The sequence below is a fragment of the Alternaria hordeiaustralica genome (genome assembly GCF_023758085.1).
Source record: "Alternaria hordeiaustralica strain BMP 2776 chromosome Unknown scaffold_5, whole genome shotgun sequence".
Taxonomy (NCBI): Eukaryota; Fungi; Ascomycota; class Dothideomycetes; order Pleosporales; family Pleosporaceae; genus Alternaria; species Alternaria hordeiaustralica.
The window spans coordinates 770,661-797,312 of NW_026056777.1; the positions used below are offsets into that span (position 1 = coordinate 770,661).

The 26,652-nt window shown below is 53.2% G+C and overlaps 12 protein-coding genes across 12 annotated transcripts; 7 read left to right on the forward strand and 5 right to left on the reverse strand.

Moving 5' to 3' along the window:
* Nucleotides 1-2,634: 2,634 nt before the first annotated feature.
* Nucleotides 2,635-4,073, forward strand: J4E84_003582 (uncharacterized protein; the record flags this gene model as incomplete). The annotated part of the gene is made up of 3 exons (XM_049386194.1): nucleotides 2,635-3,221; nucleotides 3,272-3,597; nucleotides 3,658-4,073. The coding sequence occupies 3 exons, from the start codon at nucleotides 2,635-2,637 to the stop codon at nucleotides 4,071-4,073; spliced, it is 1,329 nt and encodes a 442-aa protein (XP_049246043.1).
* A 658-nt stretch (nucleotides 4,074-4,731) lies between these two features.
* J4E84_003583 (uncharacterized protein) lies at nucleotides 4,732-6,020 on the forward strand (the record flags this gene model as incomplete). The annotated part of the gene is made up of 4 exons (XM_049386195.1): nucleotides 4,732-4,805; nucleotides 4,897-4,971; nucleotides 5,055-5,501; nucleotides 5,579-6,020. The coding sequence occupies 4 exons, from the start codon at nucleotides 4,732-4,734 to the stop codon at nucleotides 6,018-6,020; spliced, it is 1,038 nt and encodes a 345-aa protein (XP_049246044.1).
* A 51-nt stretch (nucleotides 6,021-6,071) lies between these two features.
* J4E84_003584 (uncharacterized protein) lies at nucleotides 6,072-9,192 on the reverse strand (the record flags this gene model as incomplete). Its single annotated transcript, XM_049386196.1, has 6 exons — nucleotides 6,072-6,640; nucleotides 6,724-6,831; nucleotides 6,885-8,329; nucleotides 8,385-8,512; nucleotides 8,572-8,875; nucleotides 8,930-9,192. The coding sequence occupies 6 exons, from the start codon at nucleotides 9,190-9,192 to the stop codon at nucleotides 6,072-6,074; spliced, it is 2,817 nt and encodes a 938-aa protein (XP_049246045.1).
* A 541-nt stretch (nucleotides 9,193-9,733) lies between these two features.
* J4E84_003585 (uncharacterized protein) lies at nucleotides 9,734-10,301 on the forward strand (the record flags this gene model as incomplete). The annotated part of the gene is made up of 2 exons (XM_049386197.1): nucleotides 9,734-9,991; nucleotides 10,149-10,301. The coding sequence occupies 2 exons, from the start codon at nucleotides 9,734-9,736 to the stop codon at nucleotides 10,299-10,301; spliced, it is 411 nt and encodes a 136-aa protein (XP_049246046.1).
* A 23-nt stretch (nucleotides 10,302-10,324) lies between these two features.
* Nucleotides 10,325-13,441, reverse strand: J4E84_003586 (uncharacterized protein; the record flags this gene model as incomplete). The annotated part of the gene is made up of 2 exons (XM_049386198.1): nucleotides 10,325-10,469; nucleotides 10,524-13,441. The coding sequence occupies 2 exons, from the start codon at nucleotides 13,439-13,441 to the stop codon at nucleotides 10,325-10,327; spliced, it is 3,063 nt and encodes a 1,020-aa protein (XP_049246047.1).
* A 693-nt stretch (nucleotides 13,442-14,134) lies between these two features.
* J4E84_003587 (uncharacterized protein) lies at nucleotides 14,135-16,123 on the forward strand (the record flags this gene model as incomplete). Its single annotated transcript, XM_049386199.1, has 4 exons — nucleotides 14,135-14,210; nucleotides 14,261-14,320; nucleotides 14,368-14,863; nucleotides 14,911-16,123. 4 exons carry the CDS (start codon nucleotides 14,135-14,137, stop codon nucleotides 16,121-16,123), a joined length of 1,845 nt encoding a protein of 614 aa, XP_049246048.1.
* A 657-nt stretch (nucleotides 16,124-16,780) lies between these two features.
* On the forward strand, nucleotides 16,781-17,838 carry J4E84_003588 (uncharacterized protein; the record flags this gene model as incomplete). The annotated part of the gene is made up of 3 exons (XM_049386200.1): nucleotides 16,781-16,909; nucleotides 16,988-17,170; nucleotides 17,227-17,838. 3 exons carry the CDS (start codon nucleotides 16,781-16,783, stop codon nucleotides 17,836-17,838), a joined length of 924 nt encoding a protein of 307 aa, XP_049246049.1.
* A 585-nt stretch (nucleotides 17,839-18,423) lies between these two features.
* On the reverse strand, nucleotides 18,424-18,985 carry J4E84_003589 (uncharacterized protein; the record flags this gene model as incomplete). The annotated part of the gene is made up of 2 exons (XM_049386201.1): nucleotides 18,424-18,771; nucleotides 18,824-18,985. The coding sequence occupies 2 exons, from the start codon at nucleotides 18,983-18,985 to the stop codon at nucleotides 18,424-18,426; spliced, it is 510 nt and encodes a 169-aa protein (XP_049246050.1).
* A 1,192-nt stretch (nucleotides 18,986-20,177) lies between these two features.
* Nucleotides 20,178-21,885, forward strand: J4E84_003590 (uncharacterized protein; the record flags this gene model as incomplete). Its single annotated transcript, XM_049386202.1, has 4 exons — nucleotides 20,178-20,286; nucleotides 20,343-20,722; nucleotides 20,779-20,906; nucleotides 20,952-21,885. 4 exons carry the CDS (start codon nucleotides 20,178-20,180, stop codon nucleotides 21,883-21,885), a joined length of 1,551 nt encoding a protein of 516 aa, XP_049246051.1.
* A 270-nt stretch (nucleotides 21,886-22,155) lies between these two features.
* Nucleotides 22,156-24,057, reverse strand: J4E84_003591 (uncharacterized protein; the record flags this gene model as incomplete). Its single annotated transcript, XM_049386203.1, has 2 exons — nucleotides 22,156-23,502; nucleotides 23,797-24,057. 2 exons carry the CDS (start codon nucleotides 24,055-24,057, stop codon nucleotides 22,156-22,158), a joined length of 1,608 nt encoding a protein of 535 aa, XP_049246052.1.
* Nucleotides 24,058-24,256: 199 nt separating this feature from the next.
* Nucleotides 24,257-25,061, forward strand: J4E84_003592 (uncharacterized protein; the record flags this gene model as incomplete). Its single annotated transcript, XM_049386204.1, has 7 exons — nucleotides 24,257-24,307; nucleotides 24,360-24,380; nucleotides 24,543-24,591; nucleotides 24,641-24,683; nucleotides 24,734-24,754; nucleotides 24,823-24,987; nucleotides 25,010-25,061. 7 exons carry the CDS (start codon nucleotides 24,257-24,259, stop codon nucleotides 25,059-25,061), a joined length of 402 nt encoding a protein of 133 aa, XP_049246053.1.
* An 84-nt stretch (nucleotides 25,062-25,145) lies between these two features.
* On the reverse strand, nucleotides 25,146-26,579 carry J4E84_003593 (uncharacterized protein; the record flags this gene model as incomplete). The annotated part of the gene is made up of 1 exon (XM_049386205.1): nucleotides 25,146-26,579. One exon carries the CDS (start codon nucleotides 26,577-26,579, stop codon nucleotides 25,146-25,148), a length of 1,434 nt encoding a protein of 477 aa, XP_049246054.1.
* Nucleotides 26,580-26,652: the final 73 nt, after the last annotated feature.

Genomic DNA, 26,652 nt, shown 5'->3' on the forward strand with positions numbered 1-26,652 from the left:
ATACCTAGGAATTGCTGTCAGCCGTGATGGTATGGGACGGCACAGAGGCACTACGCTGCCAAGGTCCGGTGACCGTGATCAGCCACCCAACATGGGCGATGGGTATCATTGGACGAGGAACAAGCACACTCCACCAATCGCGTCATACCGAGCCTCTCCATACATGTCAGTCCCCGATCGCGCAATGATGGTGCGAATCATCTACCATTCAATGCGGCCACTGCTATACATCAGAATGTTCGTGTAGAGTCGAGGTTAGCCTATGGATGGTATTTGCAGGGCCTGCTCATGTACCGTAGCTGATATCGCTGCCTAGAGTTTGGCGAGCGAACTGAGCGGCAGTCTGGTCCACAACCGCAATCCGAGTGGAACTAAGAGCATCAACAACCATGGTTGCAAAACATCCTAAGCTGGTACTCCGTCAGGCTCTTACTATAACGCTTCACTCCATTTCTCCATATGAATGGAACGTACTCTACAATAATGAGTCCTTCGCATGACGACATGGACCGTCTCGCATCAGCCTTGGACTCTACAACAATGGACATGGACCGTCGCGCATCAGCTCTGGACTCTACAAAAATGAGTTCTTCGCACAACGATATGAACCGTCTCGCATTAGCCCTGGACTCGACAACGCTTCAACACAGTATGTTATACTTGCGAATTCTCTCATTCGTGAGAGCATCTTTTCGTCTAGGTCGTCGATCAGTTCAACACAGTTTGGGTAACTTCGGTGTATTGCCGCTGGAACTTAGAGAACAGATATGGCTTGACGTTCATGACAGTCCCATCGTCTATGCGGCACCAATTTGCGAAACGAAGCCTTTGCCACTTCTGTGCTGTTGCAAAGCGCTCCGGGAAGAGATCATATCCACTATTACCAGGAGATGTGAGGTGAAAACGAAATCGCTGGAGAATCTAGCTTCACTCATGCCGAAAACGTCTGGAAGTCTTTCTACAACATCAGCAGGAAGTATCGTCGGGAAGATCTCAACACCGAGCAAGATCTACGTCGATTTATCGGCTCCGTTGGGAATACTTGCAGAATTGCCGAGACCGGGAAGACATGGCGACTCAATCAGATGTGAACGAGACATGAATGATGGAGGATACACAATGCCTGATCTAGTGGGGGCTGGATTTGTCGGTCTCATAGAGTCCCGCCTTGAAGACTGGCGCCAGATCTTCAGGGCTTCCACTATATCTCCAACCCAGAAGATGATTATCATTGGTCTCGGAGATGTGGGACAAAGTGGTCGCGTTTCCGGAACCTCCATCGTCCATGTATGCCACTTCGCGCGCTGGGCAGCTACCTTGATACAGTCAAAGAGCGAAGGAAACTGTCAGGTCGAGGTAGACCTGCCAGAGGCGTTGGTATTGCGGGTTATGAGACCGTCACCGTCATTGAAGCAGTACACGAGGTAGAGCGCGTGCGAGTAGGTGGTAGTCGAAGACGAAAGCACCGAAAAGTCGCGATGCGAACAGTCGTTTGACCGAAAAGAAACAACCGAGTGCTTGCAAAGGAGTACTGAATTTGAGACTATCAGCGTCAATTCAACATAATAGACGGATTTCGGGCAAGATACGAGAGATAGTGAATGCCGACGTCCACAGCAGCTTAGTTTTCATGGCCGTGTACGATCCAAAGCAGGCACCCTGCACATATGTATAACGGATAGAGCGACTCTTGTAATGACGAATTGGCTGTCCAAGCGCTTGTTCGTCTTGTCCACATGTATACAGCCAATATAAAGGCTTCGTGTTGTCTGTCAACGCGTTCGTAAGGCCCAGCGGTTGTGCTATGACGCGGTCGAGATTCGGGGATCGAGCGATTCGTTTGACCCAGGCGCTGGGCATATGCGACGAATTGACGCGTGCGAGGTTCGAGTGACTCGCGAGAGCGCGAATGGTGTCGTGGAATCAGAATCGCGCGACACACAATGTGGCCGGGTTGGGACCTCGGGATGTTCCGAACACGCTAATATCGCTACGTCATGCGCTTCCCCGACCTCCTTTCACCTCCATCAGCCGCACCGTGAAGTTGCGCGTTCACACAAACCATCCAACGACACGCTGACAACACGCGTAGAGAAGTTTAGCTACCGAAAAACCCCTCTCAACCAGCTTGCACTACAGAGAGACTGTCGATATAGCCAAATGGCAGACGTGGAGATTCTTTCTCAAAGAGCGGCAATTGAGGACGCACTTTGGCATATGGCAGTATACGAATCGTTACGAGATGACCGTTCACGATGGTCTTCGCGTCGACCGTGATGGTTTAAGGGCCCGGACAGAGATGGACCTTTACCAGTGCTCTATCGGCCTTCCATCCCATATCCTTCCTTCTCAACCACCCAACGTTGCGACTTCTCTCACTATTGGAACATCGGTTACGACTTTCTTCTACCAACCGAGGTAAACGTGCGTTTGCGCACTCGCCGAGACCGACATTGCTTCATTGCCCGTTTGTTATTAACTTATACATGCTCTACCGTTACAGTAGCCTAGAAAGGTTCTTGACTTTACTGCGGGGTTCGGGAACACGCTATGGGGCGTATAAGAGAACCTTCTAACCGTATATTTGGCACTGCATCATATACTAACCACCGCTAGCATCAACTAACAGCTAAAATGGCCCCTTCAACCCGACTACGAGCTAGGCCGGACCGCCGTGTCAACTATGCTGAGCCCTCTGGCCCGATAGGTACCCGCAATAACCCTGTTCGTATCGAAGAAACCCCAGAGCCCGAAGCCGGCTCCCGAACCTCGCCTGCTCCTACCACATCCGGCAGAAAGCGCGGTCGTAAGCTTCCTGTTCGCAAGAAAACTAGAGCTATCTCACCTGAAGCACCAGAGGCCTCTCTTGAGAAGGACTCCAAAGCTGTCGCTCGTGTCAAGGCTGGTGCTGTTGTTAAACCAAAAGCAGAGCCGAAGACACGCAAGAAGCTTCCGATACCGAAGGAAAAAGAGCGACCGAAGAAGCAAGAGTGCTCAATCTGCGCAACAATCAAGGACACGTCTAGATCTTTCAAGGTCCCCAATGATGCCTGCGAACATCTTCAGACTATCTGCAACTTATGTGTCGCAAAGATGCTCAAGACGAAGGTCGCCGATCGTCAACTCAAGGATGCAGAGTTGAGCTGCCCAGTCCACGAATGCGACTATTCGCTAGACTATGCAGCTCTTCAGGCCATAGTTAGTAAGGCAGCTTTCGAAGAGTAATTCATTCACTTGTATCACCATTGATCAATATGCTAACTCGTTGCAGCTACGACAAAGCCGTCACGAAGCACGCTCTATCTAGTGGCGAATCATACATCCCCTGTCTTTCTGCCAAGTGCGGCCGATACTTCTCCATCGAAGACTGCAAAAACACCAAAAGCAGCAAGCAGCGGGTCGCCTGCCCCTACTGCGAACACGAAATTTGCTTGAAGTGCAATCGCCCATGGACGTCGCACGGGAAAGGTGGGTGTGACCAGGCGAAAAAGGCAGAGGACGATTTGTCTAAGAGGGCTGTCAAGACCATGGGAGCCAAGCCATGCCCAAAGTGCGGTATGAACATCCAGAAGCACGGTGGATGCGATCACATGACATGTAAGTCTCGAATAAGGTCAAACATCAGCCGTGATATCCGATACTAACGTACATTTCCAGGTGAGCAGTGCGGCCACAACTTCTGTTGGGTGTGTCTCGTTGAGTACACCAAGGACATTCGGCATCGCGACGACTGCCCGCATGCGCGAGTTCACGTTGCTGTCGATCCTGGCAATTGGCTTCCTGAAGACTTGACTCTTGCGCAGATCAACCGCCTTATCGCCGAAGCAGATGCTCGTCTCGATGCGCCCGTGGAAGCTCCCGCACACGCTCATGTGAACGTTCCTCATGTAGCTCCGGCACCACAAGCCCCAGCACCAGCACCACCGCCACTAGCCGTCGCTTTCGGCGGGATGCTCAACCCTCTTAATTGGAGGGGCGGTGGAGGCGGAGGTGGCGCAAATGCAGGTGCGGGTGCTAATCGTCACCCACCTGCCCGAGACCATGAACGCAGACGACGGGACGATGAGTTTTGATCAGCTAACGAAGCGGAGCAAAGACGATCAGAGTCATACCTACATGCGGTTGAGCAGTACTAGCTCATTACAAAGCGATGACGATGCGGTTTCAGGTGCTCAAAGCGCGGCCATTGTGAATACCCGTGTAGACGTAGCTAGCCATCAGATTTGAATGTATAATTTGGCAGAATCGTCGTCATATTCCTACGTGTCCGAGCTGCCCTGTCCCTTATCATTATTCTACACATGTTCGCTTGAGTGATATTCGTACTGCTGTCCTCCGTCATAGATTTTGGGATGTCATCGTTGCGGATTTTTGATGTCATCGTTACGTTGGTGGTAGGATGTTATATACCGAGAAGCCTACGAGATCACTGTCGATGGGCTTGATAATGAGTCGGTCATGTTGCGTAGCCCAACATGTGTGCGTCGCCATGTTGTCCCGATTGCAACGTAGAGTACGACGTCGCCTTCAGGGTAAACTTTGAGCATTGTTTCCTATTAGCTGTATTGCACCTTCTCATACACCACTACCCAAGCAGGCACGACACCGAAACAACAACAACCGTGCGGCATGTCCGCTGGCAGTCGCGAACCACACCACCCAACATGACTTACTCGCAATTGCGCTCTCACAGTCCTCCTTTCTACAACCCGCTCCGCGAAGTACGCCATCATGAGCGATGCAAACTCGGACGACTGGGTCGATTCATCAGAGAGCTCAGACGACGACGAAGACGGCGAGGCGAGGTAAGTGACCTCGAAATCCTTCATGCAGTCTGCGAGACCCAATATTGGGTTTTCTGTCTGCTTATACGCCGCTAATGTATCCGTCTCGCAGCGATGGAGATGATGAGACCAGCACAAGTGAGCAACAGTTCCCGCGCAGGAGCGTGGATGAAGTGGAGAGCGCTGCGTAAGTATCTGGCCATCCCCAGCAGTCTTCTACCCATCTCACTCACCTATTGGCTCAACATGGCAGCTAACCTATATCTACAGCGCCAACACGCGCCGCCGTACGTCATCCATCTCGTCTGGGCTCGCCGCCATGACACCCGCCGAAGTCACATCCACTCAACCACGCCAGCCCACTCCCCCGCCCCCAAGACGCAGCTCCACGCTCCCGGATCAAATCGAGCACGACCCCAGCCATGATAGGGCGCGATCTCCAAAATCCTCACTGCCGGACTACCACGACCCAGACTCACCTACCCAGAAAAGAGGCCACGGTATACCTCGCAACCCTGTGGCGGATACATGGCGTGAGGACGCGTACCTGAAGAAGGAGCCCAGTGAACGCAAGATCTCTAGCGCCGAGGCCGGGAAAATGCAAGATAGGTGGCGATGCGAGTATTGCGGTCGACTGAATGAGAGGGGAGGCGAGACGACAACAACAATGCCTGATCCAGAGGATCCACGTGTGGGTACTGCTGGTCCATCTACCGCGTACGTATACCTTTCTCACGTCGGACAGCAACCCCCAAAAAGTCGTTTGGAAACTACAATGCTAATACGAGTGTCAGACCAACTGGCCCAGTTCGTATTCCCGCATACGAACCCTCAGGTGTATCGGAAACGAGATGCGCATACTGTGGCGAGAAGCTTACACTGGACTTGTCGAAGTACGATCCACGTGAATTTTCGGAGTTTGGAGTCAACTTCAACCTGATGTACTTCAAGGACAAGGCGGATTACGTAGAACAGGCGAGGAAGGCTTGGCAGAGAGCGCGTCACAGGGTGGGCATTAGGTGGAGCGAGGATGACAGGAGACACAGATCAGAATCAAGGAAAGCAAAAGAGAAGCGAAGAGAGGAAGAGGAAGTGCAGAGTCCGCTTGGATGGACAGTGAGGCCGGGAAGTGAGGAGAGAGTGGAGCCTCGAGAAGACGAGGGTGAAGATAACGACGCTGAGGAGAACGATGATGAGTGGGAAGATGACAATGAGCCAGGAGGCCCTCAAGAGTAAACCGTTGCGTTGACGTAGACGCCCGACCACATCGATAACTGAACAATCATACTACCAACTTCCCAACCACCAAACCAGACCCCCAAGCCCCAGCGTGACACCACCATGCCACGCGATCCCCCAAGCCATCGCAAACAGGAACTTGGGACTAAACACCGTCCAAATAAAAAGATGCTGCCTCAACACCGTACAAGCCAGCATAACAGCGCCCAACATGCCCCCCGTCCAAAACGTCAACAAAGCAACATGCCCCACCCACTCCTTCCTTTCCTTCCTCGTCTCCCGTCCCTTCTCCTCCTTCCGCGCCAGCTCATTCAACCACTCCCTCTCCTTCGCCACCCAATCCGCAACATGCAGCTCACTAGTATCAATATAGCGTTGCGTGCGACCGTGCGAACCCAGCAGGAGGATACCCGCCAAAGACCAATACACAGGTCCTGCCCAGTTGGACATGAACACCAGTACACCGACGGCGAGGACGTTGTAACCCGAGATACCGTTGTAAGAGTTCGAGAGGTCGATGGAGGAGATTGAGTTGCTGTTTCCGAGGGCGAAGAAGGAGGTTTGGGTTAGGAGGAGGGTTGTTAGGGTTGCGGCTGTGGGGGTGAGGTCCAGGAGGGCTGTGTGAGGTTGGGTGGTTAGCGCGTGGTGTGCAGAGAGAAGGGGGCGTTGGGTGGTGTGGAGATGAGATGGGGTGGCTTACTGAGGAAGAAGTATTGGAGTCGGAAGAGGAAGTAGAGGGGTATATTTTGTGCTTTTGTCTGCGTGAGCAGGAAGAGCGTTGTTAGGTCGAAGAAGGCGACGGCGAGTTCTGGGGTGCTGTTAGTAAGTTCGTCAACTGCACATATGAGGGGGAGGACGTACCGCCGTTGCCCTGCTTTCCTCGTCTTTTTCTCCGCTGCGATCGTGTCCATTCTGCGAAGGTAATCCAGACTCCGCTTAGAAGTAAACCTCCGAATACCATGCGTGCTAGGCCTACGAGTTCCAACGTCTCGACCATCTCTACCAAGCCTGCGCTAAGGCCGTAGGTCATCTCGGGTGCGTCTTTGACGGTAAAGGCGAGTTTGAAGATCAACGCCGTGCCGCAGAGTGGTAGAACGGCAATAGTTCCAAACATGCGATTCTGATCCGTGGACTCAATCTCCACACTGTGCATCTTCTGTTCGCCGTCGAAGGTCGCAATAGAACGCGCAACATGTCTGGCTATACGAATGGTCACATCCATGTACGTAGCGCCGATGAGAATCCAGAGTATGACGGACGAGTTACCGTGGAAGAGGCCGCTATTGACGATGTCGTCGGCGCCAGCGTACTTCTGCCCAGTCTGGTTCCATCGTCTGACAATCCTGTGTATGGCCAGTGCCATGATGGCAGGGTGAAAAATCCAGTTATTGTACCATTCCTTCCGCATGTTGTTGAAGAAGAGGCATAGGAACCAGCCGGACGTGGCCCAGTACCAGAAGTTGTGTTCTTCTTCCACGTATGAGGATGCAAACATGAGGACAGCGTATAGTACGAGGGCGAAGCCGTAGTAGATGCCAGCTGGCGTGGCGGGTCGGAAAGCAGGGAGTGTGGAATAGCTCAGCGCGCAGATGAGGAAAGCTAGACCGGTGCCGAGGAAGAGGCGAGTGACGTTGTAGTTTGAGGCTGTGCTGGACATCATCTCCTGGGCTTGGTGCATGAATTCGTAGACGTTTTCTTGGAAGTCGGCACCACTGCTGATCACACCGACAGCTGCCTGCCATAGACACGCTAGCAACTGGCCATCAGATAGGTGCGAGCGGCTTTCCCCAGCTTTGAAGCATCTGAACCCCAGATCGCCTTCCGTCAATGTCTGTTCGTCAAATCGTAGATTGGTGTATTTGGCTTCGACGATCTTCTTCATCTGCTTAGCATTGCGGTAGAGAAGTTGCATGCGGTCCGACGGATTATCCCAGAATCCTAGGAACTCCTTCAGGAAGACACCGAGATTGTTCTGTGGAACAGGAAATCCGAGGAGACCTGCAAGTGTCGGGGCAATGTCGCTCTGTTCAACCAAGCGGTAGTACTCGAATTCTCCTTCGTTCTTCGGTTTGATGGGACTCCGCTTGTCAGCCGCCTCAGTAACTTTGCTGAGCTTCGGGCTCATGAAGACGAGTGCGGGAGAGGTCTCGCCTGGCGATGAGCCACCGTGGTTGCCGCCATCGTTCATGCCGTGATCGCCGCAGAGTACGAGGAGAGTATTGGAGAGGTGGTCTTCGTTCTCGATGGCTGCGTAGATGTCGCGGACAATTCCATCCATTTCGACTTGCTTAGGGACCATATTAGGACTGTAGATAGATTAGCATTGTGCCGCTACTCAAGTGAAGGACCAGAGCAGTGCACCTCTTAGGACCAGCCTTATGCCCAATATGATCCAAGCCCAGATAATGCATAATCATAGCATTCCAGTCACTGTTCAGCAACTCATTAGGAACATGCCTCGTCACATTATTGTCAACCTCTGTGAAATCCTGCACTTGAGAATCAACAATCTATTACTCCTACATACAGCGGAGAGCTCATGACTGACCGATACAAAGAAGCTGCTTGTGCCGTCGGCGCGCTCAAACACGTTCGGGAAGAGCTTCAGCCAGGTGTCATCGCCGTACATGATCAGCTTTCCTTTCCCATCATCATAGTCCTTCGCCTTGATCTGCGCGAGCCAGGTGTCTTGCGTCGCGAGGGTGGACGTCGTGTCTGATTCGGCGAAGTTTAGGATTACGTCTACGAAGGAGGGTATGGAGCCTGTCGTTATGGCTTTGACGCGGGGCATGGTGATGGTAGGGGAGGTAGCGTGAGCTGTGAACGGAAGCGCGGTTCCGTCTCGTATCAGACTAGGTAATAGTCAGTTCAATTGCGCGTGTGCAATCGTTCAAGGACTGCCATACCTCTGCACGAAAGTCATGCCGCTTTCCTCTCCGTACGCGAAGTCGCTCCTCAGCGCATCAACAACCATGAAGATGAGCTTGTCAAACGGTGCCGCGGGTGGCTTCTGCCAATCCTCTCCCATCTTCTCAGACCACGCAAGCTCTTCATACTCCGCTAATCCGGGCATAAAAGGTTTGTACGGGAAGAAGCCTGTCGCGAAGACCAGTATCGCGACCGGGATGAGGAGGTTGGCAACCGTGAGAAGAACCGTTCGAAGCGCCATGATGACCTGTCAATGTGCGTGTTAGTTGATTAAAAGTTCAGGACGCGCTCATAGCATGACGACAAGGTCCAATGCCAGATGGGAAATTTGACGCGTCCAACATGGTGTCGCAAGACGCGACGTTACGTTTGAGGCTCTCAGAACTCAGGGTCCGAGCTCTAACCCCAAAGGCCTTAGTGGGGAACGCCATAGAGCCAATGACATCACTACCTCGGATGTGAGCTTCCTTATTGTCAGCATTTGCTCCGAGCAAGCACTCATGTCTTCAACGCCATTGGGACTTACTGGCTTAGCAAGGACCAGCCTACCTGTGTGTATCCCGATTCGACATACCTTCCTCCCAATCCGTTGCATCCGCTCAGCCACGCGTTTCCCGAGATCCGACCGAAGTTTCGAAAAGCAGCTCTCTGCATACCTCCAGCAGCAACACCTTCCACCCACTCCGAGCTTATCATCTCCGGCGACCAATATGTCCTTCTTACTTCCTGGCCTTCGTAGGGGCTTGATGCTCAGCACGCCACTCATCTTGTCGACGCCTTTAATGGCGTATCAGTTCCGAAATGCGCAGCGCATACGATGCGATGGTCCGGATCCAATCACCAAGATCAAAAATGACCTCACAAACAACTACACAAATGAAGCGAGAACACCAGTCATTACTCAGTCAGGTGCCATGAACCCGCAGGCAGTTCGTCAAATCAGCATGGGAAGCATTCTGGGTGTGATTGGAGGACTGGGAATCAGCGTGTTCAGCAAGCCATTGGCTGTACTGATTGGGCTGGGTATCTTTGCTTTGCAGGTAAGTCGACAGTTTTGTTTGTGAAGTTTCGATTGGAATCTAGGATACATGGATGGGTACGCCGCATGCATTTGGGGATATCTATGTGGTATATGCAAGACACGCTACCGATCATTATGCTTGTGATCTCGAAGAGGATGAAACTGACAGAAGATAGTTCATCGAGTCGCGAGGTATCCACGTCATTCCGTACTCATTCCTGGAGCGCCGGGTAAAGTCGATGAATGTCCGGTCACTAGTACGCGACAACGTTGCCTTCAAGTTGTCTTTCGGTCTAACCTTCGCCATGGCCGCATTTGCCGAGTTTTAAGTTGCTGGACGATGTGTGTTCTTTCAGTAGGCATTGGGCTGTGGGAATCCATGGGCGAATCGATGTGCTGGGTTCATTGTCTGGGGCTGTAGTTGCATTTGCAGTTGCTTGCACGTCTGCCAGAAAGCTTTTACGCTGTCCTTGAAGGCCGCGCCATTTCTGGCGTTTCTGTGTGTATGTCAGTACCGAGATACAGAGATCAAAATCACGAGCCAAACTTACCTGGTCAGGCTCTCGATGAGCTTGCGCACCATATCCTGAACACCCTGATCCTGCTGGAACCGCTGCAAAAGCGGCTGCTCTGCCAGCGCATTTGTGATGTATGCCCTAGAGTTCTTATCGGCTCGAATTAGAGCTCGCAGAGGTGCGATAATGTGCTCTAAACTCGTAAAGTCCACCTCTCCGCATACGTTGGCCATAAGTGCAAGCGTCACTGTCGGACCGAAGTGCGCCACGATCTCCTGCGTTGTAGCCTGGTGAGGGCTATTCGTATTGCCTGCCAGCTCGAAAATGTCTTTCCACAGCTTCGCAGCCGCGCGTTTTGGTAGGACTTCAGGCGACTTGATAGACTCGACCGTGAAGCCGAACATGCCCGAAAGATTCTCAGGTGATTCTTGAGTCATGATACGGGGATCAGTGTTGATAAAGTTCTGGACCAGTTCTATACAGCCGACAGCGATTTCCGGGTCGTTGCGTGGATGTTGCAGTGCCCGCATGATGCTAAGGTCGTGTTGGAGTAATCGCTGGGCCTGGGCCTGGAAGCCTTCCGGTTGATGATGCTTGTGCGATGAGATCCAGCAGCATGCTGTCTCCAAGACGAATGGTAGTCTCGGTGTCTGCACAGTGGTCTTCGTAATGAAGTCGATCGCAGCAGAATGAGGTAGTACGAATGGACCCGACACGGTTTCCTTAAAACCTGTGCGGAGAACACAGCACGCCGCTTCGATGATCTCATCGTTTCCAGGAAACACCTGGGTCATATAATTGACAAGATTTATGACCTGGTTCTGGATCTCTTTGCCTGGACCTTGCAACCAGAACACCGAAGGCTCCTTGTCAGATTCCAAGTCCACTACTTCTTCGTCCGATGCTTGCATTGCCTTTCCAACGCTTGCAAGACACTTCAAAGTAGTCAGGGCCAGCACTTGGCCTTCTTCTGCATCGCCTCCTTCTTTGGTGATGTTGATTGACTGCATGGCATCGCGTGTGATGTATTGGAAGAGCTGCCGTACACCCTCGAACTGCTTCTCTTCTGTATCTTGAGCTTGTACTATAGCGGCGATTCCCTTCAAGACCATACTCTTGGTGAACTCCTCAGCAGTGGCATACGTGAGGAACTGTTCGTACATTTGAAAGAATGAAGGCAGCTCCCCTATCAAGAACTTCCGGCACTCGGAGCAAAGTGAAGCAAAAGACTTGGCAGCGCCGTGAGCGATAGCTGGCTGAGCAAGAGCTGTGAGCAGAAACGGAAGAACTTGAGGGAGGAACTGCGGGTTTCGAAGGAAGAAGTGGTTCAAGGCGGCGACGAGTTCCACAGCGGTCCTTCGGGTGATCGCCGGTACACCAGCAGTGCTGGATATGGTTGCGAACAATGGTTGCTCGAACAGTCGGGTTAGACGATTGTCAGAATTTTGAGTTAAAGCGTCGGCGATGGCGATCAGACCAAACAGTCCAGTCTCGAGCTCTAACCAGTCACCCGCACCTAGTCCGCGTAAGGCGAAATCGACAAACTGGTCAGTGAGCACGTCACGTAACGGGTCGTATGCCTCCATGATGATATCTCGGACGTCAATGCGGAAGACCTTGAACGTCTTCTTTGCGTCCGAATCCCATGATTCGGTGACATCAGCAGGTGGATAGATAATCTTCTGTACGAGCTCAGAAACTGCTTGGAGAACATTGGTCTTTGCAGTATTCATCCAGTCGGGCACTTGCTCTCCAGCGGCATACAAGAAAGTTTCTTCCGCGATAGCACTGACATAATTGCTCCAGAAGTCGAGCACCACAGGTGCAATCTCGTCTTCAGCGCCTACCGGGTCTGGGTATTTGAGAAGATTATGCAAGAAGGACATGACCTGCTGATGATGTGTGCTTTCTGGCCGCGTGTAGATAACCTTGGTATCAAGTAGAATCTGTCCGTAGGCGACAATGATCCGGGCGAGGGAAACGGTTTCGGCGTCAGAGTTATTGAGTATCTCCATGCCCCATGGACCTGAGATTGCCGACCAGAGCATTTCTTGATGTTTTGCTTCGAAGAAAGTAGGGTAGTTCTCAAGGATCTCAGCTACTAGTTCCATGGCATCTTCGACATGATATTCCAGACATGTAAGTGCGAGCTCATTCACTGACCGGAGATGTTGGAGCTTCTCGAGGTCGTCTTTGAACTCGGATTGGGCGTAGAAGATCCATCCGGTAAAGCACTTGAGAGCGGCGATGCAGATCTTCTCGCCTTGCTGCACTGATTGTGCGTAGTTGGGGTCGTCGATGGAGATTGACAGCCATTTGATGCCACGATCGAATGAAACGTGGAGAAGAATTTCAACGCTCTCTACGTTTGCTACCATGCGCTCTTGTGACTTCCGGTCTGGGGTGTTAGACGGCTTCTTGGCTTCATCTGCTAAGCTCATGGCAAAGTCAAGCATAACTAGAAGTTGCTCATCGGAAAATTGCGGAAGGAGATCCCATGTTGAAGGATGTTCATTCAAAGCCTCGTCTAGGACTGGACGCTGGGCGGCAAACGATGCGGCAAGACTCCTGATGCAGTGGGTCCATACGGAAACGGGCTTTGAGAAGTACTGTGCCAAGGTCGAGCTGACTTTCCGGGTGGCGATGGATGAGCTAGGGCGCGAGACAAGATGATGAATAAGTGTTGAAAGCAGTTGCTCGGATTCCTCTTCGCTTAGTTCAGCCGAGTCGGCGTTGAGCTTGACGGTGAGGGTCAGGGCACCGAAGAAGCGAACCTGCTCGTTGTCGCTCTTCAAGAGGGCATCTGCAATTTCCCAGCCTTGGGGAGAGCGTTGAAGAACGCGAAGGGTCGCCTCGGTTTCGGCGATCTTCTTCGCTTGGCCGGGTTCGTAGATGGACTTTACTAGGCGTTCAATCTCCTCGTAGGGCAGAGGAAAAGCCCCGTTGCTCGCCATGCTGAGCTCTCTCAGGAGGCTTTGCACTACGGACTGCTGTCAGTTTTGCTGCCAGATGTCAGGGTTCCAGGAACCAGGTCAGACGTTACCGAAAGCAGGAAGGTGCGACGTGAGATGTGGAAGGCGCGAAAAGAGGGTACACAAAATCGAGTGCGATGGTGACTGCGATTGGCCCCCTAGACGATAGACATAGCCCGTCGTATTTCGAGATTGTTAGGGATGGCGGTTCTAGGCCGTGCCGAAATATAAAGGTGCAGGGCCGGGGGTTGGTGAGGCTGCGCGAGGTTGCCTCTACCTGCGCGTATGGTGGGGCAAAATCGGAAGCAGACTACGGTGACGGAGGCTCATGTTAGTGACTGTCCAACGTCGGGGACCTGGTGTTGCAATAAATACAGATGCGCCTCCCTACGGTGCCTGGGGGTGAGGGCTCTTGCGCTTGGCAAGGCTTGATTGGAGCCCTGGCGATTGCGCTTAGTGCGGGACTGGCTGCGGCGTTGTCGCTGTGCTGTGGGCGGGCACGGCGGGGTGTTGTGCATGTCCCGATCGTAGGCGCGAGACCGTGGCATACCCTATATGCTCCTCCCGCGTTTTCTTGGGCGCTCCCACGCGACAGCTGCTGCATATGTAGCCGCAAGGACGCCATCTTTCCGAGCCAGACCCTTCCACGCTTCTGCTGCCCTGCGTGCCATCGACATGTCCAAGGTAGACACGACCCAGCGGCTGGCGGACCTCCGCAAGCTCATGAAGGAGCGCAATGTCGACATCTACAGTAGGCGCGCCCGTGCAGACATGTGATGACATATAGCTGACGCATAGTAGTGGTCCCGTCTGAAGACAGCCACCAGAGCGAGTACATCGCCCCATGTGACGCGCGACGAGGTCAGGCCCCCGCTACCTATCGCAGCGCACCCATTGACACCACTCAGAATACATCAGTGGCTTTACTGGCTCCGCTGGCTATGCAGTCGTCACCCACGACAAGGCCGCCCTCTCCACCGACGGACGCTACTTCAACCAGGCCGAGAAGCAGCTGGACAGCAACTGGGAGCTGCTGAAGCAAGGCATACAGGATGTACCTACCATCCAGGAGTGGACCGCAGACCAGGCCGAGGGAGGCAAGGTCGTCGGTGTAGACCCCAGCGTCGTTACTGCAGCAGACGCCCGCAAACTCGCCGATAAGATCAAGAAGAAGGGCGGCGAGTACAAGGCCATCGACGAGAATCTGATCGACCTAGTATGGGGAGACAAAAGGCCAGCCCGACCGAGCGAGAAGGTCATTGTGCAGCCTGAGAAATACTCTGGAAAGAGCTTCGAAGACAAGATTGAGGACCTGCGCAAGGAACTTGAGAAGCGGAAGAGCCTGGGCTTCGTCGTATCCATGCTCGACGAGGTCGCATGGCTATTCAACCTCCGTGGCAGCGAGTATGAGCATTCTCTCCCGATCAGAGTACGTCACTGACAACATGCAGCATTCCCTACAACCCCGTATTCTTCTCCTACGCCGTCGTCACGTCCACCGCAGCCACCCTATATGTCGACGAAAGCAAGCTCCCCGAAGATGTCAAGAAGCACTTGGGCGACAAGGTTACGATCCGACCATACGAGGCCATATTTGGAGATGTCACATTGCTGAGCAAAGAGCTGTTCGAGGCCATGGATAAGACCGAGATACAGAAGAAGTTCCTGACTTCCAACCGAGCATCGTGGGCCCTGAACAAGGCCCTTGGCGGGGACGACAAGGTCGAAGAAACCCGTAGTCCGGTCGGAGATGCCAAGGCGGTCAAGAACGAAGTCGAACTAGAGGGTATGCGCCAATGCCACATCCGTGATGGGGCTGCGCTGAGCGAGTATTTCGCCTGGCTGGAGGACCAACTCATCAGCAAGAAGGCCACGCTCGATGAAGTTGACGGTGCCGACAAGCTCGAGGAGATTCGTAAGAAGCACGACATGTTCATGGGTCTTTCTTTCGACACCATCTCATCGACAGGGCCGAACGCAGCTGTTATCCACTACAAGCCTGAAAAGGGTGAGTGCGCGGTTATCGACCCCAAAGCTATCTACCTCTGCGATTCGGGAGCGCAATACCGAGACGGTACTACAGACACAACGAGGACCATGCATTTCACGAAGCCGTCCGAGATGGAACGTACCGCGTATACGCTTGTGCTCAAGGGCAACATGGCTCTCGAGCGCGTCAGGTTCCCCAAGGGTACGACAGGCTTCGCATTAGATAGTCTGGCTCGCCAGTTCCTATGGCAGGAAGGTCTCGACTACCGTCACGGCACTGGACACGGCGTTGGCTCGTTCCTCAACGTACACGAGGGTCCTATCGGAATTGGCACTAGGGTTCAATATTCTGAAGTCTCCTTGGCTGTAGGGAATGTGGTATCTGACGAGCCTGGATACTACGAAGATGGCAAGTTCGGTATCCGCATCGAGAACATGGTCATGGTCCGAGAAGTCGAGACGAAGCACAAGTTCGGTGACAAGCCATTCTTGGGATTCGAGCATGTTACGATGACTCCACACTGCAGGAACCTTGTCGACATGAGCTTGCTTACAGAAGACGAGAAGAGCTTCATCAACGAATACCACAAGGAGGTCTATGAAAAGACGAGCAAATTCTTCGAGAATGACTCTTTGACATTGGAGTGGTTGAAGCGGGAGACAGCACCGTACTAGAGAACTAGGGTGCTAGCATTCTGAACAGCGCTTTTATGCATCGCAAGGTAGTCTTCGGTATTGGCACGGCATTGGCATACTTACAGCGTTAGTAGTGTATACGGCGACATGCATGGAGCCTGGCGTTTCCACCGTCTATCAGGGTCCAGGGCCGGCTACTGCCCCACTCGGCCCGAAATCACATCAGATGACGGGACAGCTTGTACCATTCTCAGCGACAGCACTCCATAACCAAATGAAACCATTCAAATCCTCTGACTAAGCCGACGGCAATTCACGGCCATGGATCGCACTTTCCCGACGGCTGATTGGCGCAGATGCATCGCGTGTGTCAAAGGGCGCATAGCGGGGTCTAGATGTCCCTACGCCGCCGCGGAACATGGCGGGGCAACCTCCGAGCTGCGAAGGCGGGATGGAGGGACCTTACAAAGGCAAAAAAATATTGCGATTCCGCGGGTACATGTACAGGTAATACATCGCGGACGACTTTGACTCACGATCTTACCTTATTTTCCTCCCCTTAGACTTTAATACCTCATCGTCTGTGAAAGTACCTTGCTCTACTACACTACTAATTGACCCGATCTTACTTTACTCTTACCTACTACCTCCGACATCTATTCGATTTCCTCCGATCGGAACCCACGATACTTCACAATGGCAACTGAACTCCCCACCACAAACGGCCACGGCGCGCAGGATGGCGAGAACAACTTTGCCGTCAAGGCCGGTCTGGCACGCATGCTGAAGGGCGGAGTCATTATGGACGTTGTTAACGCCGAGCAAGTAAGTTTCGTCTTCTCCAAGCTCACTACGCGGTGGGTTGGACAATGCGACCAATTGCTAACCAATGTCTTCTCACAGGCACGGATAGCAGAAGAAGCCGGTGCATCAGCCGTCATGGCTCTGGAGCGCGTCCCCGCCGACATTCGATCCCAGGGTGGCGTAGCCCGCATGAGCGACCCCAAGATGATCAAGGAGATCATGGACACAGTAACCATTCCCGTCATGGCCAAGGCGCGAATTGGCCATTTCGTCGAATGCCAGGTACATCCAGCATCTCCCTCAACCCAACAAAATGCCTGCTAACACCAACACCTCAGATCCTCGAAGCCCTAGGCGTAGACTACATTGACGAATCCGAAGTCCTGACCCCCGCCGACGCCATCCACCACGTCTCCAAGCACCCCTTCCGCATCCCCTTCGTGTGCGGCTGCCGCGGCCTCGGCGAAGCCCTCCGCCGCATCTCCGAAGGCGCCGCCATGATCCGAACAAAAGGCGAAGCCGGCACGGGCGACGTCATCGAAGCCGTGCGCCACATGCGCACTGTAAACAGCGAGATTGCGCGCGCAAAGAGCATGTCGGACGAGGAACTGTACTCGTACGCCAAGGAGCTGCAGGTCGACTATGCGCTGCTCAAGGAGACGGCTAAGCTGGGTCGTCTGCCTGTTGTCAACTTTGCGGCGGGCGGTGTTGCGACGCCCGCTGATGCGGCGTTGATGATGCAGTTGGGCTGTGATGGTGTTTTCGTTGGCTCTGGTATCTTCAAGTCTGGGGATGCGGCGAAGAGGGCTAAGGCTATTGTGCAGGCGGTTACGCATTACAAGGACCCCAAGGTGCTGATGGAGGTTAGCATGGACTTGGGTGAGGCTATGGTTGGTATCAACTGTGGTAGCATGGGCGAGGACGAGAAGCTCGCTAAGAGGGGGTGGTAGATGTGCGACCTTGTAGCGAGAGACACCTACTGAAGGCGTCTGCAGTTGATATTGGCGTTTTGGATGTTTAGCTCGGGCATGGGTTATGAAAATGTATAGAAGAATAAGCTCAACTCGGAATGACCATCAGTTCAACATGAATCTTCTTCTACTTCAAATTGTATTAAATCACCATGTATCGCGGTAACATAGAAGAGCGGAAAGAGTACTGACTGTTAGTTGCGACATCTACTTCCACAACTTGCAGATCACGTCATACGGAAAGCCGAGGTTACATGCGGAGTCACACAAGGTAAAAGATGGAGGAAAAGTGATTTAACATTTTGATTGAGCTACCTGCAATAGGTCACAAACGGGCGTATCGAATGCAACGTACAGTAAGCCACCGTAATTCCATAACCTGCTGGTGCCCAATACAAGGACAGTCTCAGCATCATGCGCTTTGAAAAATACCACAACCATGAACTCCGCTGCGCCGGAGACGAAACCCTTCAACATATGCACTGGCCGGTCCGTATTTGTCCGCGGTCCGTTGACCAATGCGATACGGAGGCAAAGAGGTCAAGCGTACCCAGGCGCGCGCATTTAGCGGTCCTCGGCCCACTCGTTCTCGCGGCGGATCTGCTCCTCCTCCTCGGGGGTGAAGTCGTTCTGGATGTTGAACGTCTTGCGGATTTCGTCGGGGGACTTGCCCTTGATCATGTTCGCGACGGTCTTGCAGCCGACGTCGAGGAGAGCCTTGATGTCGAGGTAGTTCGCGGCGAGGATGATCTCGAAGAGCATCTCCTGGTCGACCTGCATGAACTTCTGGTCCCATTCGTCGATGTCGGTCGACTTCTTGCGCGAGTCGGAGTCGTCGTCTTGGGTGGCTGGGGGGTCGTTCTTGTGGTGGCCGCACCACTCGATGACCTTCTTCATGACTGCCTCGTTGACCTGCGACATGTTAGCGGCTGTTCTTGGTGGAGGTGGGAAGGTGAGTACATACGTTGGGGATGGGGATCGACTCTGAGGATTCACCACCAAGATCCTCGAGCAAGTTCTTGATGAGGATGGAGCGCTCGGCGACGGGGCGCTCGACGTCCATCTGGATGCCGTCGGAGGTGGTGATGTTGATCATCTTGACACCCTCGGAGTTGGTGGTAGCCATCGCGATAGCTGTATTGTAAGGTGTTGTAGGTGGTTGTAGAAGTGGGGTAAGCTGTGGATGGAGTTGGGTGGCAGGGTTAAGCGGCCGTTGCGTTGAGAGTTGATGGAGAATGTGTGTGGGAAGAGCGTCTGGGGCTCGGGTGGGCAGTGATTATATAGGCGCAGGCGTTTTGCTTCCACGTTTGCGCGCTGTGAGGGTGAGAGAGGCAACCACGGTCCAACTCCGCCTCGCTGTTTAAGCTCAGGCGCCAAGCTCGCTCGATGGGGCAAGGCGCAAGGCTGCAATCATCAAAGGGACGCTGTCGTGACGGGAGAACGCAGGTTGTATGTGCTTTGAACCAGCTTTGTTACACGGCTTCACTTTGCTGCTTGCTGATTCAAGAAAGACATTGTGAATTGCTGTTTCCTCGTTTGTGGGCCAGCAGCTTGTGCCGTGTTTGCGCTCACTTGAACTTTGGGCGAACCCCCGCGAATGGCACGGAGGATGACTCCACGCCGCACACAGCCGGCAGAAGTTACCAGAATACGACGTGGATTCGACTCACGGAGGATGATGCCTGGGGCCAACACGACCCGTTCCAGATACCTGTCCTTAGAAGAGATGTACGTTGAGTCCCCGGCGACATCTGTCTGGGTAGGTAAGGGTGCAAGGATCAGCCAGAGTCGCCAGCGGGCCAAATGCGCGGTGACTCAAAAGGCTACTTGATACGTTTCAGTATTGCTCACACCAGAATCGCAACATCAGATCTGCCGCATGAACTTCAACTCCATCTACACGTATCCTTGAAGGGGTACTTGGGTACCTGATCCACTGATGTTGCGCCACGTGACCTTTCTGCCTGCAACGGATCCGCATGCAAAGGCAGCCTAGACAGCCGTGGAACAAGTCCGACGCACCATCGGTTGCTGCCACATCGCATCTGATCAGGCCGCATGATAGTCGGCCGATATATCAGCCATGCTTCTGCTCGCCATGTAGTTCGCAGATCATCACAGTGCACGAGTCGCAAAGCATAACTCACCATTCGCTCTTGCAACCGGCCCCCCTATCCGCGTGCAACTGGCGATTGATTGACGTAGGCCACTAAAACATTTGTTGGCCTCACTTTGCGAAAACAAACACCACAGCGGACAGATATGCGCCTGCTCAACCCCGCCAAACCCCCAAACGGCACATCTCGACTTTCGACATCATGTGGCGGCGTGTCTATTTCCTGCTGATCCTGGTGCGCATCTACTTTGCACTATCGCCGAGCTATCTGCACCCGGACGAGAACTTCCAGGGCCCCGAGGTCATTGCCGGTATGTCGCGACACTGTCTGAGTGTGCGCCCGTGGCCACGACTGACTTGTATCCAGGGCGTGTCTTCTCCTACCCCGTCCACGAAACCTGGGAGTTCACCTCCGAGAACCCCATCCGCAGCACGTTCCCGCTATGGCTCGCATACGGCTGGCCCATGTACATCTTGCGCTGGCTATGGGAGGGCTTCGGATATGACGTCTCACCGTCGGTCGTATACTGGGCGCTGCGCGTACTCATGTTGACGCTGAGTGTCGTGATGGAGGACTGGGCTATCCACGAGCTGGTCGCTTCGCCGCGCGCGCGTCGTGTTGCCGTCATGCTCGTCGCATCGTCGTATGTGACCTGGACGTTCCAGACACATACCTTCTCCAACAGCATCGAGACGCTGCTGGTGCTCTGGAGCCTGGTCTTGATCCAGAGGATAACGGACGATAAGGTGAGTTGTTTCGGTCCGCTCGCCGATCTAGGATATGCGGCTAACGCAAGGTGCAGAAGCGCTCTGGCATCCTGGCCTCGTCCATCCTCGGCTCCATGGTCGTCGTAGGCATCTTTAATCGCATCACCTTTCCAGCATTTCTGCTTCTTCCTGCGACGACTTTGCTACCCCACTTCAAGCGCAAGTAAGTCAGCCCCTCTCGTCTTCTGACCTTCACTGACAGCCACAGACCATTCTCTTTGGCCTTCCTTGCAACGTTCGCTCTCTTCACAGCTTTCCTTGCTATCTGCGTAGACACGGCGTTTTATACCCCCGGCGAATTCACCTTTTCCAAACTCATCAGCGGCGCCGTCATCACACCTTTCAACAATTTCCGTTACAACTCGGATTCTGCGAACCTTGCCCAGCATGGCATACACCCGCGATACCAACATTTCCTCGTCAATCTCCCTCAACTCCTCGGTCCGGCGGCACCACTTCTGTTCTTTCTGCGCAGGGCGCATATATCTATGATTCTCATATCAGCCATATCTGGCGTCGCACTTCTCAGCATCTTCCCACACCAAGAAGCACGATTCTTACTTCCCGCCGTACCATTAATACTCTCCTCAATACGCCTACCGACTCCGCGCATTCGAAAGAGCTGGATCGTTACTTGGGTAGTTTTCAACGTTGCCCTGGGTATCCTGATGGGCGTATACCACCAGGGTGGCATCGTCCCAGTTCAAATGAACATTGCCAAGACGAACGAAACAGTTTCCAATGCGTTCTGGTGGAAGACGTACAGCCCGCCAACGTGGCTACTGAATGGCAAGAACGAGGAGCTCAAGACCGTCGATCTGATGGGCTGTCCAGCCGAACAGATGATCGAAAAGGTCAAGGAAGCACTACCCCCTTGTCGGACACGAAAACCACCCAAGGTCAATCGAGGCTCTGTGTACGTGGTAGCACCGCGATCAGCACATGCTTTGATACCATACCAAAACCCAAACAACTCAAAAGACGTCTCATTAGAGGAAGTCTGGAGCTACCGACAGCACCTGAACCTCGATGACATGGACTTTGCCGACGACGGCATCTGGAATACCATCAGCCGTGTCGTCGGCGATCGGGGCTTGGTGGTCTGGCGAGCAACCCGGAATTGCTGGTCTACACCTGAATGAGCTAGAGAGGTCGCATTTAAGAAGACATCTCGTTGGTCTAATATTTTGGAGTCGTGGTACAAGATGCGAAGAATTTGGCAGCGCAAGCTGAATGTCGATTTGTTTCCTTCTTGACTTCTGCATATATACCCATCACACTTCTTCCATAGCTCATCCTAATGTTAATAAAGTAAAACGTTCAATCACCCAAGTGCTACGTCCTCTGGCCGTGCTCTACACATGAAATCGCAGTTTTTAATACATAGTAGTATACACAATCCTTAACCCTCCTCACAAAGCACCACCCAACACCCTAACAGCCCACATCGCCATCCTAACATCCATCCCAACCTTCCTCTCCGGCCTCTCAAACTCTTTCTCCCCCACCTCCCTCGCATGCTCCCCCAACCACCTAACCTCCTCCCCCAACCTCTTCCTCAACCCGGGATCCTCCGTCGCAATAACAACATTAGCCTCAAGATCCAACTCATAAGCCCTCTTCGTATAATTACTACTCCCAATAACCGTTAAGCTGGGATCTTCCTTCTCCGCTCTTCCATTGGCAGAAGGAAACGTAACCCACAGTCCCTTGGCATGATACGTCCACCCGCCTTCCTGGCCCACCATACCCTTCTTCCACTCCTTGAGCACGATGCTCTCGCTGAGACCTTCGTGTTTTACTTTACGCAGGAAGGATTTCGCGAGGTGTGTGTATGCGGCTGGGAGCAGGCCGCTTACGCCTTTGGAGCCGTAGAAGCCGTTGGCGTGGGGGTGCGCGGTTAGGACTGTACCCGAGGCGGGGCGGGTGGAGAGGAGGAGGCGGCGGAAGGAGGGCGTCATGTTGAAGTAGCCGGCTGTGAAGGTCCAGGATGAGTTTTGTAAGGGGGGTGTGGTGAGGTGGGTTAGGATTTTGGTTAGGGCGGGGAGTTCGGTTGAGGAGGGGAGGAGGGGGACGAGGGAGAGGATGGGGTAGATTGTTGTTTTTGAGGTGGAGGTGGAGGGCGACGTGGTGGGCGGGGAGTTGGATGGTAGGAGGAGGTGGGCGAGGTGCTTCTCCGCGGCGGATTTGTAGTTCGAGGGGGAGTCTAGTGGGGAGGGTGCGGCGTTGGTTGTTGGCCAGGTCATGGTGTAGCCTCCGCTTCCTTCTTGGGTGCTTGGCTGTATGTCGAAGCTTAACTTTGCAACTCCGTCGTGTATCCTCTTGAAGTAGTCCGTCAAGTCTTTGGACTTGAATAAGTGGTATCGATCCTGTCGATTCGTGAAGTAATCTTCACTCAGGTTTGCTCCAGACATGATGATTTCATCGTCTACACCGTACAGCTTCATGTGCTGCAAACCCCAGCCTTCGTTGATGCGCTTTGGGATGTACTTCTTTCGCAGACCGGTTAAATTGGGTGTGTGGTACATGCGTACCTCTACGCGGTCTGAGCCGAACTCGGAGATGAGAGGTGTCATGAGAGAGGCAGTCGAAGGATTTGGTGTTTCCCTAGTTCCGCGAAGAGCGTCGGTGAGGAAAGAGATCTTAAGGTTGGCGTTACGTTGAAGAGCATCTCGGATAGTTGAGATGAGTTCATGTTCGGTCTTGCCGATGTAGAGTGTCGATAGATAGACCCGGTATTGAGCTTTGGATATTTTGTCCTGACTCCGTTAGTACGAAGTTTCATCACCACGAGTAAGCTTGCTCACAACACCTCCGTCCCTCTAGTCATTCATTGGGGATGGAGTATTGACATAAGATTCGCAAATACGGTGCAAGGGCAGAAGAAAATAGGCATGGGAGGGTAGTGTGCCTCTTGGCAGAATGACAGATAGTAAATAAGCACCGCTGATTGAACCTTGAGATGAAGGTTGTCTTGTATGTGTTGAACATTCCAAAAGAGAAACGGAACAGAAGAGTGAGTAGGAAAATGACAACAACAAAGACCGACCTACCTTCAATGTTTGATAGAACTCAGCAGGCGTCTGAAGAATCTCAATCTGATCTGGCTGAATCTCAAATCGCGGCGCAATCTTATCCAGATCCGTCGTTATCGTGGCAAGCATGGACGCTTGGCTCTGAGGCACAGGTGAAGCCATCTCAGCACTCGAGGTCGAATATCTTCGCGTTGTCCTGAATGTCCGAGTTGGGATGCGGAAAGTTCTCCTCCCCGCGATCTTCGGTGCTTGGGCGCGTAACAAGCTTCTTATTATCATGTTGGCCACTCGCTATCACGCCGGATGCTGGTATGTGCTTCGACTCCTGAAGTTTTGATGCACTTTGGGGTTGGGCGACAAGGATCACGCTCGCACTAGTATGCCTTGGGAAAGGCGTGAGAGCGGTGCTTGGCATCGTCAATCGCGAAGCAGCAACATCCGACAAGCATCACGAACGCTGAATTGACCAAACGCCGCCATGTCGACGCTCATGAGAACGCTGCGCAACCTGCGCCGAGTTGGACTTAAGGTAAGCTTCATTACCTGCAGTAATTGACATGGCAATGCTAACACGTCTGCAGGAATATGGCCACCAAATGGCGGTACGCTCGCATCCCCGCGCCCTCACCTTGCATCGCAGATAGACTGATCGAGTCGCCCGCACGCTTAGAACATCGGTACGCTTGGACACAAATAACTCGCCATGTTGAGGGAGGGGCTAATGGGGAACAGGTGACACCAAAGCCGGAACCTTGATCGGCCAGGACAAGTACGGCAACAAGTACTTTGAGAACTTGGAGGAGGAGCTTCCTCGTAAGATTCGCGCATCTCAAAGATGAAGGCATATATCTGACTGGCATAGTCCGAACCCGCTGGGTCGACTACAAGGACCATGAGTTCGATCCGTACGTTTCGTCGGACGTAGAGACATGGAGCAAAGCTAACCCTGTGACAGCTCTCAGATCGAACCCGGATGGTACGCTACCCCGCCAAGAATTACGAACTACAGCCTTGGGAGAGACATGCATCTGACTTTTCTAACAGGCACGCCTGGATGTCATACATGGTCGACAAGTCACCAGCCGCAGACCCGCTTCTGCAGCGCCAGGTCCGCGTCTGGGAGCCAAAGGAGCACAGGCCGACTCTCACATGGACCCGCTCGGGATACAAGCCTTACAACACGTACGTTCCAGACTGCGACATGGGCAAGTCAGGTACTAACAGTCGATAGTGTCAAGCCCAAGTACTCCCCATGGACACCCATCGCCAAGGCTCGACAGTAGACGCGTTTTCCATACCAAGCATTGTATATATCCAGAGAAGAAATCGATGTTTCAGATGCTATTACTTCTATCCACCCCCGATATTCAGAGTCCCTCCATTAACATGGGAAGCACAATCTCCTTATTGAACTTCCAGAGCGCGCTGCTATCTTGCGCTCGGAACGTCGCACCGCTCCAATACGTGCTCCTCAACCCCTGTAGCGCGTTCATCTCGTCATAAATGCCAGCCTGTATATCCTCGGGACCTGCTTGCATGTAGAACGGCGCATGTGATGTAAACACCACGAACTCTGGCTCTGTCGCCTCGAACTTGTCAGCATTTGCTGTTTGCAGTCTCTTGATACCCGCGATCATCTCCCCTTTGACAAAGTCATCAGAAAGTGGGTAAGTCGCATTCGACCGTTGAGAACCATAATAAATCGCTTTGACCCCAGGAATAGCGGTTGGCCCCATGGTATAGACACCCGGCAGGACAGCGAGATTGTATGGTGTGTCCGGCGCGCGATTGTAAATGACCAAATCGTCAGGTGTACCCGTATTCTTGACCAGAGCAGCAAAATACCCAACATCAATAAGTTTCCCAAAGACTTCACGTTCCTGCCTCCATAAATCGAAACGCGCAAACAGATCCACACGCGGTGGAATGGTGATGAGTAATTTCTTCGCGCGTACCAACTTGACGCCATCGGGTGTCTTGACAACGAGTTCCACACCACTCTCCCTCCGTACCGAACGCACGACCTCAGAAGACAGCAACAAGCTATTCGCATCGAGGAGTTCAACCTGCGCTTTCCCGTACAACTCGCTGTTATTGCGGCGAGCCGTGGCAACAAGACTATTCGCAGCGAGTTGCTGGACCAAACCCAACCCGTTCACACGCGCATTCTCCACCACGGGTACATTGAGTATATCCCCAATACCCTGGTTCGTATCGAACATCGTCTGTACCAGAGCTTCGAGACCGAGTTTGGCAACGAGGTCGCCGAACGGTATGGTTAGGTCTTCTGGGACGGGGTCGGGGAGGAACATGCCGCTTTCTAGCTTTGGGTATTGGGCTAGGAACGCGCCGTACTTCTGGAATCCGGCGCCGATGTCTTGTACACTCGGTGCGCTGACGTTGACGGCGAGACCGGTGCTGAAGTCGTAGTTTGCGGAGTTGGCAGCGTATTGTGGTTGTCCGAGGGGAATGTCGAAGCGGGTGAAGTAGTCGAGGACAGTGCTTTCGTTGTGGTAGACTTGTACACCGTAGTCTTGGGTGAGACCGGTTGCGGGGTCTGTGTAGGTTTCTGTGTGGCCGCCTAGCCGGTTCTTGATCTCGACGACGATGACGCTTTTGTTGAAGTCTTTGAGGGTGATTGCGGCGTGGGTGCCGGAGGAGCCGCCGCCGATGATGGCGACGTCTCGGGTTATGATGGCGCTGGGATGGAAGGAGGAGGGGTGATGTTTAGGGGCTGTTGAGATGGTGGGAGATGTGAGGAGGGATGCTAGAAGCACTGCTGTTGAGCGTTTGTGATGCATGTTCGATTGTGAGAATGTTCCTTTCCAAACAACAGTATCATTGGGAACTATATGAGATTATATACTACGGCGT